Raw genomic sequence first — 18,613 nt, 5'->3', positions numbered from 1 at the left:
TGTGTATTGGTGACACCTACCCGGTGGCAGCGAAGTTGCAATTATGGTTTTCTGGCCAGAGACACCGGGGGGAGATGAACGACCCTCCAATCGTCCCATTAACACTTGTATTACCCCCAGAGGGACTACGGAAAAGATTTATTAAGGTAAACAAGTTACTTAGTACTGCTTTAACATGATCACAAGTTGTGTTTCTCCTAATGTATGTCATGACTGAAACATAAATCAAACTTTCACACTTAGACATTTACTCAGTACTCACAGTATAGACCCTCCAAACTGAGCTAAGACGCTTTGTCACATTTTTGGTGCCTTTTTGTTTCTTTTTCATCACTTTTTTGTCGTGTTTCTGTCACATTTTCATCTTTGCTTACATCTCGCTTCCGCCGCTATTTTGAAGAAGCGTTTAGATTTGGGTAATGCCTGGATGAGAACTGGACATGGACATGAAAAGAGGGTATAGGGTAAGATTGCAGACTTGCCACTCAATTTGCTGCTGTTGCCATGATGGAGTGATGCTGTTGCTATGGTTACGACATCACACACACGTAACCTCTACATCAGCACATGCAAATCTGACACTCAAAATCCAGATTCAGTCGAGGTTTAGGTAACAACCACTTTAATAAAGTAATTTTACAGAAACATAAAGAAACATAACAGTGCAAAGTATCATGCTGTTCAAATAAATGAGGGGAAATAAAGCTTACAACACCGAGCAGCTGACTTGAATTGAAACATCGGACACAGGAAACTGGCAAGACAAGTCAGTAATTTCATCATGGTCATAAATAGTATAACAGCAAACTTGAGTTAACAATTAGGTGACACTGTATGTGGAAAACCGTGGAAGCCGAGTCGGGACAGAGAAGAGAAAATCGTGACGTCTGAGAATCTGAAGCCACTGGAAGCAATTTAAGTGTTTGAGACGTGGTTGTACGAGAGCAAGAGGAGAGGGAGGGCCCCAGATTAACATTCTTTAATGGTAGCCAAATCTTTGTGATACATTCAGACAAAAGTAGGGCTGGTACCATTACATTTTTTCCAATACTGATACTTGAATGATTTTTTTTATACCTAATACTAAAATAACTGTCATCGAGAAGCAGAAAAGAGAACAATAATGTGTGGAGAATAGGTAAATGTACTATAATGGGTTCATCTCCAATGTCAAGAAATGGGGGTAAATTGGGAGAAATGGAGACGTTGTGAATAAAAAAAAAAAAATTGGAAAAAATTGGGAAAATATTAGTGATAAAAAGAAAATGGGCAAAAATGACGGGAACATTTGGGGAAAAAGAAGAAAAAAATTGGGGCAAACAGGCAAAAATAATAATAAAAAATAAAAGATGGGCACTGATAGAACCTAAACTTTTCTTCCCTGTTTACAGCTGGAAACTTTGATATAGAAGCAAAATGTCATGTTTTTTAATAGGACTGCACAATATATCGTAAAAAAAAAAATTAGGTGATGCGATATCCGTATCACAAGAAGCCACAATATATAGATACAGACGGCATCTCGTCATAGAAGGGGGCGTGGCCTCGCCGAGGGGGAAAATAGGATCTTTTGGGAAACTTTTCACTCTTTTTAGCCATTTTCTGGTGGAATATGAAGTTATTTATCACATACAAATAAAGTAAAGTGTAAATCGGGTCCATATGGATATTTTCTCACAGCAGATTGTTCAGTAGAAGTGAAAAAACGGCAGTCATAGCAAGCGCTAGCTAGCGTTAGCATTAGCGCGATGCTAACATGTAGCATCGTGTTAGCATTCTCCGTTATTTATGTATTTATGGGCTGTTGAACCACTTTGTTCCTCTTCATGTCTTTGTATCTTTATTTAGCAGAAAACTATATTCATAATTCAGCATTTGTTACAGTAGTTTTTTTAATAATTAGAGAAAGTTTAGATTTTTCTCAAAATTGTTTTCCCCTTAGCTGTTTTCAAACATGACCATATATGGGCGATTCCTGAGACGCCGTCTGTATCCATCGCAGCATCGCACTGCTATCATTTAACGGTACCCAGCCCTATTCAAAACATCTGCTTAAAAGACTTTTTTTTTAATTAAAATCGCTACGGGATACATTTTAACTTTTGAAAGCATATCAATAAAACATTGTTCTTCGTGTGCACTATCAAAGAAGTTCAACGCTATTTACTGAATTAAATTGAAGAGATACGTTTTCACCAGTAGTTAGAATCCCAATTGAGTGAAATGAAGCTAATATCTACACAACCCACAAGGAACAGCTAAATAAAAAAATGCTAATTTTATTGTAAAGGAATCTTCGTAATTTGGCGTCCATCCCTCCCTTGCCTCTCCAAAGTGCAGATAATTACAACTTCTTATACAACCATATTCAAACCACACATTTAATACTTGAACTTGGACGTTTTAAAACCAACTCAAATGACAAGGACATCAAAACCAACTGAACAATGTCATTAAAGTGCCTCCGGATAGAGGGAAAGTGTAGCGTAGCATAGTTCAAACCCAGCTTTGACACCAGCTCCTTTCTTTTTGAAGGCTACATAAAGTTTAAACAGTTAAAAAGCCCAGACAGCATTAATAATAATAATAATAATCAACATCCATTTGAATAAACTCCAAACTGCAGTCCGCTGTGTGTATGTACAATTACGGAAAAAAAAAAAATCCACGGATTCTCGATCACGTGAAGAATCAGAAGAGGAAGAAAGACGTGGGAACAGTCTTCGCTGCGAGGGGGGGTGGGGGAGATCGTGGGGGAAGCGTCAATACAAAAATAAACTTCTCCTCTGGTATCAAAATAGACAACAATCTTTCGCTTTCCGACGGCTTCGGGAAAGGAGCGCAACCGTGGGCGATAAAGGAGTAAAATGTCCCCGGCATTTCCACATAGAAATTTATTCAAATGAGCTAAAATTCAAGATGGAGGCTAATCAGCTTGGGGTTAACTATGCAAACCACAACGGGATATAGTCAATTAAAGAAAATAACCTTTAACCGTGTCCGTCTCTCAAAACGCTCTTGTTGAAATGTCACAGTAGCAAATTTGAAGTTCGATATATTGAGGCAGGAAAGTATCGCGATAAACGATATTATTTACTCTAACGATACTCGATATTGTCAACTCCCAGGCATAAAAATGACAGTAAACTTTGTTCCAAAAGTGCCCCATCATATCCTAAAATGTAGCTTAACTTTATAAAGAATTAATAGGGGGGAAATGCTAATAAATGTACAGACGATAAATATCGGGCCTAAAAATATATCGTTTATCTGTTATTTATTGAACGATAAGTCGATGTAGTCATTATCGTGACAACCCTACTTGTTGATGTCATAAAGTGTGAGGTTTTAAGTCCAAACTACTTTATTTTGAGAGTTTCAGAGCTCTACTGCATTGGCGCTAGCAGGTATTAGCGGTTTTCTTTGCACATTCATCAAGTTCCAAAACAAAAAGGTGACCAAAAGTAACTAAGTGTATTATAATAGCTTTAAATAGTATGTTTGTTCTGTTCTGTCAGGAGCTGCCTCAAAGCAAGTGAAATGTAGTGCTTTTTTATAGGGCCGCACAATGTATCGCTAAAAAATAGCGTATCGTGATATTCGGTGATGGAATATCTGTATCGCAAGAAGCCGGAACAGTCTTAAACTGAGATGGACACTTTTAAAAGTACAGTTTTGGTAAAAAATGTACTCACTTAGTTAAATTTTAGTCTCGTTTTGGTCCCATTTCGATATATTGTGTTGAAAAGGTTTACTGAAATATCGCAATAGTATCGTTATCGCAATATTCGAGGATGCAATATCTGTATCGCAAGAAGCCACAATATATCGGAACATCACTAAAGTCTTAAACTGAGATCGACACTTTTAAAAGTACAGTTTTAGTCAAACATGTACTCACTTAGTTCAATTTTAGTCTCATTTTGGTCCCGGTTCAATACATTGTGTTCAAATGTGATACTTTTACTGAAATATCGCAATAATATCGTTATCGTCATATTGCAGCCGTATCGCATATCGCAAGTTACTTTAAAATCATTCAACCCCATTTCGATGTATTGTGTTGAAAAGGTTTACTGAAATATCGCAATAGTATCGTTATCGCAATATTCGAGGATGCAATATCTGTATCGCAAGAAGCCACAATATATCAGAACATCACTAAAGTCTTAAACTGAGGGCGACACTTTTAAAAGTACAGTTTTAGTCAAAAATGTACTCACTTAGTTCAATTTTAGTCTCATTTTGGTCCCGGTTCAACATATCGTGTTCAAATATGATATCGTTATCGCGATATTGCACAGCCGTATCGCATATCGCAAGTTACTTCACAATCATTCAACCCTACCTTTTAATGCCAATTTTAATTCCCAAATACTACATTTTGTGGCCAAAGAAGCAGAAAGAATCGGCGCATATTTCATTTCTTAAAATTTGCAAACATTTCATCAAACAGAGAAACGAGAATTGGACAAAAAGGGAAACTTTAGAGTCAATTTCAGCCAAAACGGCAACCGAATATTGGCATTTTCTATAAACTTATACAGTAAAGATTTTCCAAGAGATTCAGATGTTTAAAATGTTTTGATTTTGGCACAAAGTGATTAGTTTCCTTCCGACTTCTTAACCACACATAATGTATTCAACATACTGCATCTATGGAGAAAATGAATGAGGATTTTACTTTCCCCAGTCCACAATTGCGCTCCGTTGGAAGCCCGTCCGACTCACCTATAGACACTTATTTACACATTTAAGCTGACGAAACCCAAATAAAACACCAATGTAGGCCCATACAGTATAGGTTTATGCAGGCGCACGGCAAGACATTATAATACTGTGGAGAAGGTGTGCCTGGATACTGATGTCTGAGTGGTAAACTTGAGTGGCACAAATATGGTAAGTGCAGGAAATGATGGGCCTAAAATCAAACAGATTCATGATGTGTGCTGTTTAAATCAAATGAGAAATATGTTTTAACACCATAAATTATTATTTTAATGGCGACAGTGCTCTTACATCATCATAATGAATTGCTGTGCGCCTGTTTCTGCAGTCTTGCAAGGTTTCGTCACAGTAAAATCGTTCGGACCATATTAAAGGAAATGTTAAACACACAAAAGGCTTCAGGTTTTGAGATTTATTCGTGTTTCTCCGTCAGCAAAGATCCGCACGCAAAGCCGTCATTTCTGCTCCCACGTTTTCTCGTCAAATTGGGATATTTCTGGTGAGTGTAATTTCAGATTCAGTAGCTGGAAGACTACAGGGCATAAAAATGGCCTTTTGATGCCCGGATAAAAGACTTTGAACGCGACAGGGACGAGATAAATGGGCTAGATGCAACTTGGCCATTTTATGCTCACTACTGCCACCTCAGGTCATATGTGTAACTGCACCTTCTATATAAAGCTTGTGCATGACGGCACTTCGGACCCGATTTTCAATCTTAAAAACATTCACGTCGAAAACCTTCAACGTGGGAGCAAATCGAGCCTTGTGTCGACACTTCGCTGAGTAGTTACTAAGCTGTGGACCAACTCCTTCAGATCATTCAGGTAGAAGATTTGTGATTGTCAAAAGGGGCTTAAAGGGAAGAATAGAACAGGCAGCTTCAGGCCCTCAAGGAGAAAAACACTAGACTAGACCGAGGCAACGCTGTAGGAAGGGTTGCTATGCATTTTCTAACAAGGCGCGATCTGGAAAACACAAAGTAAGATGAGATAAAATGCCTGACCGAAAAAAATGAATCCCGGCATTGTCGTGATGGAATAACCTGGTCATTCAGGATGTTCAGGTCTTCAGTAACCCTGCACACCTGATATTACAGAGCCAATAACACCAGCACTGATGCACATCTGGAATCGCTCTGGCCTGACTCGTTCGAGGACGCAGTTTTGGAGCAGGATTTGACAAATAGTGATGAAAAAGTGGCAAATATGTGACGGAAACGGAACAGAAAAGTGACGAAAAAGGGATGAAAAAGTGACAAAAACGTGAGGAAATGTATCCGTTTAGATGAGTTTTGCAGATTTGGGTAGAGCTGAACTCCAGCCTTAAAGGGGCTGGAAGCAAGTTCGCCATTTTATACTCACTACTGCCACCTCAGGCCATATGTGTAACTGCACCTTCTATATTAAGCTCGTGCATGACGGCAATTCGGGCCGAAGTGACACATTAGGACATGGCTGGAACATGTAGGGGGAGGAAAATACTTAATTTTAACATTTTTAAACTCCTTATAGTCCCTTTAACTGAGCACACGTTTGGCATTACCCAAATCTAAAAAAAAGCTTCATGAGAAAAGAGTCCAAAGAGCGGAGTGGAAATGAAGATGAAAATGCAACAAAAGATTGGAAAAAGATTTGTTTGGATGAGTTTTGTAGGTATTAGCTTTCAAATGAGGCTTCACACTGGCCTATAGGCTTTACCTGCACACCTGATATTACAGAGCCAAAAACACTAGCACTGATACACATCTGGAATCGCTCTTATTTAGATGAAAAAAACATCTGTGGCAAGCAATAATTATATGAAGAAATTTTCTACAGAAAAGTTATTATTTGAATTTTTAAGCTGCTGACATACAGACGGCATCTCTTCATAGAAGGGGGCCTGGGTAAGGGGGAAAATAGAATCTTTAGAGAAACAATATGTCACTCTTTTTAGCCATTTTCTGGCAAAATATGAACTTATTTATCACATACAAATAAAGTCAAGTGTAAATTGGGCCCATATGGATATTTTCTCACAGCAGATTGTTCAGTAGAAGTGAAAAAACGGCAGTTGTAGCTAGTGCTAGCTAACCGTTAGCATTAGCCTGATGCTAACCTGTAGCATCATGTTAGCATTCTTCGTTTTTTTGTTTTTATGGGCTGTTGAACCACTTTGCTCCTCTACATGTCTTTGTATCATTATTTAGTAGAAACTATATTCATATTTCAACGTTTGTTACAGTCGTTTTTGAATAATTAGAGAAAATTAAACATTTTTCGAAATTGTTTTCCCCCTTAACTGTTTTAAAAAATGACCATATATGGGCGATTCCAGAGATGCCGTCTGTATCTACAGTGGGGGAAAAAAGTATTTTGTCAGTTTCACATAGACATTCTATTGGATTTTGGCCAAATACTTTTTTTCCCCACTGTATATGTTTGTAAAGTGATGATGTCATCGCTCCACTTCCGGTCCAACGGAGCTTCAGTCCTATTCACTACAATGGGATTTAGCGGATTGTCGACTACAAGACTCTTTTTAAACATCTGATCACAAAGAAATATCACATTTACTCTGATAATTAATGTCACTCACTAAAGAAAATCCAAATATTTTTCTCCACACACAATGAAGGCTTATGTTAAATATTGTTTGAATTACATTTTTGGCCTTTTATCCGTTGTTATTTCAGAATGTTATTCAGAATTTTCAAAATGTGTGTTTGTGTTATGTGTAGTTGGTTTGGTCCCGGACAGTGAAGGCTGGAGCGGTTCTAGATGGATTCCTGTGTGAGAATTCAGCCAGGAGGCAAAGTCAGGGAATCAGCTGATCTCATTCTTTGGTCAGTTAAAACCAGGTGGTCAGGCAGGGTTTCACGTTTAGATTATGACTTTTGTAAACGATCGGCAGTACCATTGAGAGACAAGGTACTAGAGTCTAAATATATGAAAAAAAAAGGGGGATCGACAGGTCTAAGCGATGTAATAAATCCATTAGCCTCGTGAATGCATAGGAACCCTTCGCATTAGAGGAGACACAAAAACCATTGCAACAAATACCGGGTCCGTTATGCAAAAATGTACTTAACTTTAATAGAGAAACAAACGCATGTGGATACTATTCAATACTGCAGTCATACATGTACGCGACACCAGGGCTCCCTGCCAAAGGAAGGAGAAAATTGCTTCTTACGGTTTCAAAATACAAGAAATCTACCAAAAAAAAGAAAGAAAAAAAAAAAAACATTCACCGCATTTCAAAAAAAGCTAACTTTACAAAATATGACACGTCAAAGTTAAACTCAGTCTGTCGTCAAACTTCTTGTGCCTCCGAACCTGAAATAAAGGAGGACAATCCAGGCTTGTCCAGAAAGTTTGAAAAAAAGTTCACATGCACACTTCAAAAATGATCGTCTTTTGGCAGCCATCTTGGATCAACCCCCCGGGTATTTATTAGCTTATTTCTTCTCCTTCTTCCTCTTCTCCGTCAAAGCCCAGGAGTTTTTGTTTTCGTGGTGGCACTTCCGTAAAAACAAAATGAAGAGAGAGACGGATTGAACGAGTGGGACGAAGAACAGCACGGTTTTGGCCGAAGGGAGGGACATCCGAAAAGCACGTCGCACTTTTATCCGGGAAAAAGTGCAGCGAAGACGACGATTCCTTTAAAGTCGTTTCTGTGAAGTTTTTTTTCCCCGACCCGGTTTAAGTTTGGCTACAGGGGTCTGGAACATTTCTCCACAATTGCACGGCAGGAATTGAACATCTCGCTGCGTTGGTTTTAGCGCCAAACATTTAAAAAAAAAACTCCAGTCTAGTCTAGTTTTTAGTCCTTTCTTTCCTTCTCTCGGCGCGGTTTTGGCGAAGCCTCAGACCTCTTTCGATCCCGGTCTCTCCGACTCCTTTGTGCTCAGTTTCAGGACTTGACCACGAGCTGGTTCGGTTCCATGGGGCCCTCCTCGTCGGACAGCCCCGTTTCCACGGCGATGACCAGCGACGCCACCGACGAGCTGCCCGCGATCGGCTGCAGCTCTCCTGGAAGAGGCAGAGAAATGAGACTTTAGGTTTATGCCAATATATGCAACACATCCACAGTAGCATCTCCAGTCAAACCCACGGTAGTTTCTCCAGTCAAACCCAGAGCATAAAAGGCTGATCGTAATTTCAAGAACATTAAAACTTAGCGTCTTGGATTTAACCCAGGGGCAATCAATTTTCATAAGGGGCCACATAAGAAGCCTGAATTTGAGTCGGAGTTACATATTCTGCAAGTTTAGCCTATTGTACATTACACTAAATTGTGCATTTTGAATATCTGATACTGGTATTTAGTAGGACTATTACTTTTTAAAAATATTTAGCCATATTAAGCCAGGGACGCGCATTTGTGAATGTCGTGATTTAGCTTATTCAACTTCTTATCCTTGTCAACTTCTACCATCGCACTGAAAGCTCCTCTGTGCTTTCTGGGAAGTTTCTGGGAAGTGAAGCGATATATATATATATACAAACATACAGGGGAGTACCGCCGGGGTCCATTAACAAAAGCTCCTGAATAAAAATATGTTTTGATTGGGAAAATGCTGTTGAGGAAACTTTTTTCAATGAATGAAAAATATTTTATTTTATTTTATTGACCTTTATTTAACCAGGATAGTCCCACTGAGATTGAGAATCTCTTTTTCAGGGGAGTCAAGGCCCCAGAGGGGAATCTATTGTACATGTTTTTAGTGGTAGGGGAAACAGGAGTACCCGGAGGAAACCTATGCAGACACGGGGAGAACATGCAAACTCCACACAGAAAGGCCCTGTTCAAGTGGGAACCAAACCTGGGACCTTCTAGCTGTGAGGCGTGAGTGCTAACCACTGCACCACCGTGCCGCCCTAATGACCCTGACAGGACTGTAGCCAATGTGTTACTTATATCCTGCTGGACACGTGTGGAATTCTTTCTTCTTATTTTCATTTCAGCTGCCCCCTAGTGGCTGGAGTGAGCATTCTGGTAATTTCTTCAGAAAAATCATAACTCCGCAAAGGAATGGGCAAGAGACTTACTTTTTATTTTGACGTACTAAGGAATGTGTGTCTGTCACATTGTTTCTTACAAATTCTGTATTTCTGTATCTGCCGAGGGACTAAGGAGGTAAATTAGCTCTGTGGCTATAATCCAGTGTGTTTACGGCTGTTTTTCTTGTTTCAATGCAGATGTTCATTAATGTGAATTGTCCTGATCAAATAAATAAATAAATAAAAAGTAAAAGCTTCTTGAAAAGAGTGTCAAAATAGCAACAAAGAGGTAATGAAAAAGTAGCAGAATGTGTGACAAAAACACAACAAAAAGGCATCAAAATTGCAACAAAAGAGCAACAGAAAAGTGTCAAAAAGGTGATATAAAAAGTGACAAATAGTGATGAAAAAGTGGCAAATATGTGATGAAAACGGAACAGAAAAGTGACAAACAAGGGATGAAAAAGTGACAAAAAGGTAAGGAAATGTATCCGTTTAGATGAGTTTTGCAGATTTGGGTAAAGCTGAACCCCCGCCTTGACTGAGCACACGTTTGGCATTACCCAAATCTAAAAAAAGCTTAATGAGAAAAGCGTCCAAAGAGCGACAACAATGAGTGGAAATGAGGATGAAAATGCAACAAAAGATTGGAAAAAGATATGTTTGGATCAGTTTTGTAGGTCTTGGCTTTCAAATGAGGCTTCACACTGGCCTATAGGCTTTAACCTTTTAGATTTGGGTAAAGCTGACCTGGAGAACATGCACTCAGTTAAGTTAAGAGGTTAAAAACAACAAAGCAGCTGAAAACACTACATACAGTCACCACTAGGGGACAGCAGAGCACCACTGGAGGAGCCGATTACTTCACATGAAAATAATTTGAAACATTTAGCAAATCTGTGACTTTCCGAAAACAGTTATGTAATCTTATTCCACGGCCCAAAATATCAGCTTTCTATATTTGTGGTAAAGTTTCAGAGCTGAACAAACATTTGTCCAGGAATTATGAATCATCTGGACATTTTAGTCATAGTTTTAGTGTCGTTTTACTGTGTTTTCATCCTCATTTACGTCTTGTTTTTGGCGCTTTTTCAATCTCCGTTTTGTCCTGCCGTGTCTCACCCGTGTGCGTGTCCGTGGTGGCGGTGATGGGACTGTCCCGTAGCGTGTCCGGGTCGTGGTAGTCCTGAGGCAGCCCCATGCGCCTCACCCCGGGGTCCAGCACCACGGAGGAGCCGCCCTCGCTCAGCGTCCCGTCGCTGGACGCCCCCGACACCATGGCCTCCAGAGCCAAGGCGCCCACCCCGCCCCCGCCCCCCAGCCCGCCCAGAGCCAGGTCGTAGTCCAGGGGCAGGTCGTCCATGCAGTCGGCGTTCAGCTGGAGGGACACAGACGAGTTACGGCGCAGAATGACGAGGAAACAGCCTTACACAGTTTACCATTACTATTCATCAATACCATTACATTGTTTATTATACCAATACCTACTTTACGATACCAATACCTTTTTCGATATCTTTACTAAACCAGAAAACAGAAAAATAATGTTTGGAAGATAATGCAAATTTACAATATTGGTTTCATCGCCAATGTAAAGAAATGTGGGGAAATTGTGGCAAAAAATAAGAAAAATATGTGTAAAAAAAATTAGGAAAATTCTGAAAAAAAAAAAAAAAAATTGGGCAAAAATTGGGAAAACGTGTCCCAATTTGTTTTTTATAAATTGGTGAAAAGTGTGCCACAAATAGGGAAAATCTTAGTAATGAACATGGGAAAAATTGAGAAAAAAATTGGGGCAAAATATTTATAAAATCCAGACAAAAAATTTTACATTTGGGGGGAAAATTGAGAAATAGGGAAAATATTCGTATAAAAATTGGCAAAAACGAGAAAAAATTGGGGCAAAAATAAGGAATAATGTGTAAAAAACAAAATTGGGCAAACAGGAAATTGAAGGGGAAAAAAAAAACATTTATTTAAGCTGCAAAAATAAGGGGTGTGTCAAGAAAATTTGGGAAAGTGGCCCAAATTGTTTAAATAAATTTGTGGCAACAATTGTGGCAAAAATAGGGAAAATATTAGTAATGAACATGGGAAAAATAAAGAAAAGATTGGGGCAAAAAGAAGGAAATTTGTGTCAAAATATTTAGAAAATTCAGACAAAAAATTGTAAATTTGGGAAAAAATGTGAGAAAATAGAGAAAATATTCAGTAATAAAAATTAGCAAAAAAAATGGGGAAAAATAAAGAAAAATGTGTAAAACACAATTGGCAAAAATGGGGCAAGCAGGAAATTGAGGGGGGATCATTTATTTTTAAGCTAGTCACTTCCTTTAATGCCGCCCATGAACCAACAGCATCAAAACTGTCTTCTTTTCTTCTCTATACCTCCTTTCGATCCTTTCAACCCCCCATGCTTAGATTTACAAACATTCCATCAAATTACTGTTTTTGACAAACTCATGCAGGAAAAATAGCAGAGAACTTTATTTATTTTCAATGTACTGCAGATTTAAAGCGTGACGATGTTGTGACTTGCCGTTCCCAGTAAAGCAGTAAAACCTTCTGTCTGTCAAAGGAAAAGTGATTAAAGGGTAAGTTCCTGAGACTTACAGCAATGCCCAGAGCTTTGAGGATGTTCATTTTACACATGGGACACGTCCGGTGATCCAGCAGCCACGGATCCACGCAGCTTTTATGGAACAAATGTCTGCAAGAAGAAGAAAAAAGGGCTTTGGTTTATACAGGAGGAAGGAAGTCACTACTTTCAACAGATCTGACCATGAGGCGAGTTATTACACTGATCTCCTCACACTCAAAATGAAATATTATGAATTCACATGAGATAAGATGGTTGTTGATGTTTTTTCTTAACCTCTTTCTTCCAATATCAATGAAGCGATGAAAAAGCAACAAGAGACAAAAGAGCGACAAAAAAGGTGCCAAAGGTCCCCAAAATGAAACAAAAACACGGTAACAAGGTGATGATCCCTTTTGTAGGTCTTAGCTTTCAAATGAGGCGTGACACTGTTGATCTCCAGTTGAGAAGCTTTTAGGTTTGGGTAAAGCCCAAATGGAGAAAATGTGCTTAGTTAAGGTAAGAGGTTAATTTAAGAGTCAAAAACTTGCCTCATACACGAAGACAAATAAAACCTATTTCTCGATCACTTCGGAGACGAAACTGGAAGAAATACGATATCGGGTATCGGCTACAAATATCCGATACTGAACCGATACCAGTTTTGGCCCTGAACGCCTTAAAGACACAACTTTTACCACCTTGATCTAAGTGAATATGGGCATGATGCATTCTGTGGTTAGCAAAAGCATGCTAAATGCTAAATATTCCCAAAGACCTTTCCCTTCTGATTCAGACTATCATCCACCTAGCCAAATATCATATTCATAAAACTAAGTGGGCACAAACAAAGCCAAATGGACATAATTTTATAAACGAACTCAATCAATATCTTAAAACAATAAAGACTGTGGCTAATCAAAAAGCCATCAAAGCCCATAACGCATTCTGCAAATACCACAGGTTAACACAGTAAATGCTACCTACAGTATATGTCATCCTGTATCATAATGTATTGATTCAAAATCCCCCTTTTCTGTCTTGATCTATTCTGTATAACTATTACTTTATTTTCTGTATTTCCCTCTTTTCTTTTTCTTTTTCATGTTCGTTTTGTTTTGGTTCAGTGTCTCCCTCCTGGCCTTAGACATGTGAATATGCTTATATGTATACATGTACTTTGGCAGCATTTTTATTTTGCAATCACATCTCTAATAAAAAAAATAAAATAAAAATAGCATGCTAAAGCTAGCGGGAGCATGCCAATGCTAATGAAAACTAATGAAGGTGGGATGGAACAGAAACTATGATAGAAATACCTAAAGTATCCTAATAAAATAAAATAACCACTGCTGAAGCAAAGTATTTGTATTTTAGTTTAAGAAATAACTGATCTGACATGGTTGTAATGATCGGATCACTTCATGTGAGATGTTTATATTAATGTAGCCTAAAGCCTGTCATATAGTTTACCTATTTAGTGTAGAAAAGTCATCCTTGTTAAAGCAGTACTGAGTAACTCTTCCCTCTAGAGGCCATAAGCGCAACTGCAGGTGTCGTAGCAAGTTGCGATTTGTTTATCTTATTGTCTTGGAGAATAAATACTACACTGACAGGAAAGGCGAAGGGAGAGAGGGATATTTTACATCCAATTATACAATGTAAATAATTTTTTTTACTCGAACTTGGCTGTAAATACTGTTTAAAGTGACGCTAGCCCGCAGTTAGCCTGTTAGCTTCTTCTTCGTGATGCCATTAGTGTGTATTGGTGACTCCGGTCCGGTGGCAGTCAAGTTGCAAACATGGTTTTCTGGCCAGAGACACCAGGGGGAGATGAAAGACCCTCCAATCATCCCTTGTATTACCCCCACAGGGACTACGGAGAGGATTTATTAAGGTAAACACGTTACTTAGTACTGTTTTAATTGATAATTGATCTGTAACATGACAATAAAATATGACCTTATTGATCTTACAGTGAAGAAGAGTCAATAAAATGTTTCACTCAGAGAAAGCCACTTTTAAGAAAGTCCCTTGGTATCGGTAAATATCGGATATCGGCAGATACTCAGCCGCCAGTATCGGTAGATAAAAAGCTGGATCGGTGCATCTCTAATTATGTTGAGCAGGAAAGTGAACCTCGAAGCTCCTTCAACACTGAATGTCCGTCCTGTAGGAAACCCTGGCCTGAGCTCACCTGCAGGGGAGGATCCGCACCACGTCGTTGGCCTTGTAGCCCTCGATGCAGACGGCGCAGTTGTCGAAGTCGGCCTCCGTCTCCTGGTCTCCTTTCCTGATGGTTCGCACCTGCAGTTTGCTGATCGCCTTCTTCGCCGCGTCTCCCAAACGGCGCTGAGGGGAGGAACAGCAACGATAAAACAAAACTAACAACACAAAGACCCACATAATGCCTTCCAATTTCATTTTAAAAAGGACTATACGGAGTTAAAAGTTCCACTCATGTAATCTCATTTTCCTTATTTGTGCAAACTTTTTCTTGGTTGTGGATACAGTCCTCTTGTATATCTGTAAATGGTAAACGTTTATTATGTTGAATGTGGGGTAGGCGCTCATAAGCTTCTTGCTTCAGCCTACTCCTTTTGAGCATCTGTGACTGGTTGTATATGTGTATTTGTAAATCAGGTAAATGTATTTGCTCAAATAAATTAAACTAAACTAAACTAAACTAAACTAAACTAAAAAAAAATTAAATTAAGTATTTCCTCCCTCTACATCATTGGTAGGCAACGTCAGGTCCAGGGGCCAAATCCGGCCCTCCAGCACAGAACCTCTGGCCCCCAAGATGATTTTGAGAAATATTATTATGCAAATAAGGGATCAAATGTTGACCTGTTAAAGTACACTAAAAATGCGAGAAATAGTGTCAGTATTTTAAAAATGTCCCGCTTAGTCATATATAATGTTAAACTGTGATTCTCCACTGGTGGGTCGGGACCCTAAAGTTGGTCACGGAAACCTTTTTCAGTGGGTCGCGAGCCTTTAGAGAACTTTTATTCAATATTTTCCATTTGAAACTGCACGGAAACACTAACTGTGTCTGGTAGAATTAATGTTACTGGGTTGTTTTGATCATAATTTAAGTCTTAAAGGGAAATCTACTGCTTGTTCAACAAAAACGTGTGGAAAATACAATATTTTATATGATATATGACAAATTACGGTTTTATTTGGGTCCTCGGCTTGAAATGAGGGTGATGGTGAGTCCCAAAGCCCTGCCACTTGGGAACCCCTGATGTAAAACATTGGCATTTGCAGAAAATGGTTGCTCTACATGTTCCAGCCATGTCCTGATGTGTAGAATGAGCCCAGACCCGGATGTTCCACTCTGAAGTGAAGCGTGTGTGAAATACCTGGTTGCGATCTCGCGCGTTGGCGTATCTGAAGCGCTGGATGTAGTAGAAGACGAGCCAGGCCAGGGAGATGATCATCAGCACGATGAAGGAGATGGACACGAAGACCACGGAGGTGCGGCTCACGTACTTCTGCAGGTTCCTGGTCCCGATGGTGATCGTCATGGTGACGGTGATGTTCCTCTCCAGCAGCGACAGCACCTCTTTGCCCTTGGGCTCCGGGATCATGATGGCCACCACCTCGCCGGTGCCTACGAGAGAGAACAAACATTCCTATAAGCTGTTTTAATCGATTACTCTAAAGATTTTATTCACCATAAAGCGATTGGCTGTGAAGGTGAAGGCAATTTTTTATTTTTTTTCAAACATTTTACCCCTTAAAGCAGTACTAAGTAACTCTTCCCCCTAGAGGCCATAAGCGCAACTGCATGTGTTGTAGCAAGTTACGATTTTTTAATTGATTAATTGTCTTGGGGAGTAAATACTACGCTGACAGGAAAGGCGAAGGCAGAGAGGGTCACTGTGCATCGAATTATACAATGGAAATATTTTTTTTCACTCAAACTTGGCTGTAAATACTGTTTAAAGTGACGTTAGAAGGCAGTTAGCTTTGCCCGTTAGCATGTTAGCTTCTTCTTCGCGATTCTATTAGTGTGTATTGCTTTCTCCGGACCAGTGGCAGCCAAGTTGCAAAAATGGTTTTCTGTCCAGAGACACCAGGGGGAGATGAAAGACCCTCCAATCACGGAGAGGATTTATTAAGGTAAACACGTTACTTAGTACTGCTTTAAAGAGACCAGAGTCAAGTTAGTCATTTTATACTCACTACTGCCACCTCAGGTCTAATGTGCAACTGCAGCTTCTACATTAAGCTTTAGTTTAGTTTAGTTTATTTCAGTCAGTATCTTCACACAGACACGATTTACTACAAAACATGAAAACACAGAAACAATGACTGAAAAGGGTTTTGGCTGAAGTGAAACACTTATCTAACGCCAAACCCTATTGCAACTTATAGCAACTTAGAGTCTACAGCAGTTTTACCATCTGCAAGATGAGGACAAATGATTATGTTTCTGTATCAATTAGTTACAAAATGAATTTGCACAAGTCACATATCAATCAATAATGTAATGTAAAGACAAATATAATGTACACAGGAGAGTTTATATGCGAGTTTGCGCTAGTGCCTTATAACTACTAATTACATCAGATTTGAACATTTTTTTGAAAGCGTTTAAGGATGTTTACTCCTCTAAGCTTGACGGCACTTCGGACCCAAATTAACAACTTGTGACAGTGCAGGATTTTTGAGGCAGTTGTGGTGAACAGGTCTGAGCTCATTCTACACATTAGCTGGAACAATACTTAGTTTAAACATTTTTAAACTCCGCATAGTCCCTTTAAAGCTAAAGTGGCGCCGCTTGAGGACATGCTGATGGAGTAAATGTGAATGTCTGTAGGAGGCTCTTACTGCCAAATCTGCTTTCTGATTGAATTTTACAGATTTATGTTTTATTTGGAATTCCTACCTTTTTTTTTCTGTTTTAATTTTTCTCGTTTAATATGTATACTTTTGCTCTTTAAAGCTTTCTATTCATTGTATATAAGTCTATTTTTGAGTGTTTCTTGAGAGCTGATGGACCAAGTGAATTTCCCCATTGTGAGATCAATAAAGTCTTAAAGGGGCTAGATACAAGTTGGCCATTTTATGCTCACTACCGCCACCTCAGGTCCTACGTGTAACTGCACTTTCTATATTACGCTCGTGCATGACGGCACTTCGGACCCGAAATAACACCTTTTTGAGTGCAGGATTTTAGAGGCAGTTGTTGTGAACAGGTCTGAGCTCATTTTACACACTAGGACATGGCTGGAACATGTAGGGGGAGGAAACTTTTTTAAACTCCATATAGTCCCTTTAAGTCATCTTGCAATGGAAAAAACACTACTTACCCTAAATCTAAAAAAATATGGTCGTTTTTCATCAAAAATGCAAAATTTAATGTAATTTTTGCTCTATTTGAGTCTGTGTTTACCAGAAAAGAATGATTGATAACTAAAATAGTTCAAGTATAGTATTTTAATGATGGATTAGTCGTTTCAGCCCAAGTGAATCCATTATATTTCATGTACGAGGCTGCCATCAGCTTCACTACAGCCACACGGGCTCAATCTATTTTTAGCACATGAGGGGGAGACCTTAAAAATGAAGTGAAACTGCTGGATATTTCTGCATTTTCTAACCACCTAAGCGTAAGCCAGTGGTAAAGCTGACGTTACTATGAAAAGGCGCAGCACCTGCTCGTTAAACTCATTGACATTTGGCGTTAATTAAAGTCGTAACAACGCCGCAGCCCGTACTGTCGTCAGCGCTGCCCAGTCTGACATTTCCCCGGCGCCGAGAATCAATCGTGTTCGGGTAAAATGAACACGAGAGTCTGACGTAATCCCGGTCTGACTCTGGCTTCAGCCCCGGTCAGGTCAGGGCTGGTCTGAGCGGCCGGTCATTAACTCAGACCCGGGGCCTGGGAGTGACGAGGCCCCCAGACGTCTGCGGCCGCGGGGAACGTCCAGAGGCTGTGGCGTCACACGGTAAATATCAGATCAATGCCACACACACGGATAACAAGCTTTTGTTCCAGAGAGATTTGACAGGCTGCTACACCTGGCTTTGTTAAGTCATTGACTCGTCGCCTTACACACAATTATTGATTGACTGTAAAACCACCGCCTTTATGCTGTCGTATATTGTGTTCTGTATATATAAGACATTACTGGCTTTTATGCCGATACAATAGATTTTCCTGGTTTCAATAAGCGCCTAAACCCAAACTAATCCAACACGAAATTGTGCTTTTAGACTATGCAGACCATAAAAGCCCTAATGATCACATTTGTTGTATCTTTTTGTTTTTTTGTAGAGAATGAAGCCGCACACACACAGT

At 39.4% G+C, this 18,613-nt stretch overlaps 1 protein-coding gene across 1 annotated transcript in view; it reads right to left on the bottom strand.

The window, feature by feature from the left end:
• Window positions 1-8,565: 8,565 nt before the first annotated feature.
• rnf150b (ring finger protein 150b) overlaps window positions 8,566-18,613 on the bottom strand; it is a 30,319-nt gene continuing 20,271 nt past the window's right edge. The window contains exons 3-7 of the mRNA XM_079579947.1: window positions 15,666-15,916; window positions 14,492-14,646; window positions 12,330-12,426; window positions 10,839-11,094; window positions 8,566-8,744 (exon numbers count right to left, since the gene is read on the bottom strand). Coding sequence (XP_079436073.1) covers window positions 8,626-8,744; window positions 10,839-11,094; window positions 12,330-12,426; window positions 14,492-14,646; window positions 15,666-15,916 — 878 coding nt within the window. The 3' untranslated portion in view covers window positions 8,566-8,625. The remainder of the gene's footprint in view (window positions 8,745-10,838; window positions 11,095-12,329; window positions 12,427-14,491; window positions 14,647-15,665; window positions 15,917-18,613) is intronic.

Source organism: Gobius niger, assembly GCF_951799975.1.
Source record: "Gobius niger genome assembly, chromosome: 21".
Lineage (NCBI taxonomy): Eukaryota > Metazoa > Chordata > Actinopteri > Gobiiformes > Gobiidae > Gobius > Gobius niger.
This window is presented reverse-complemented; position numbering and strand designations above follow the sequence as displayed.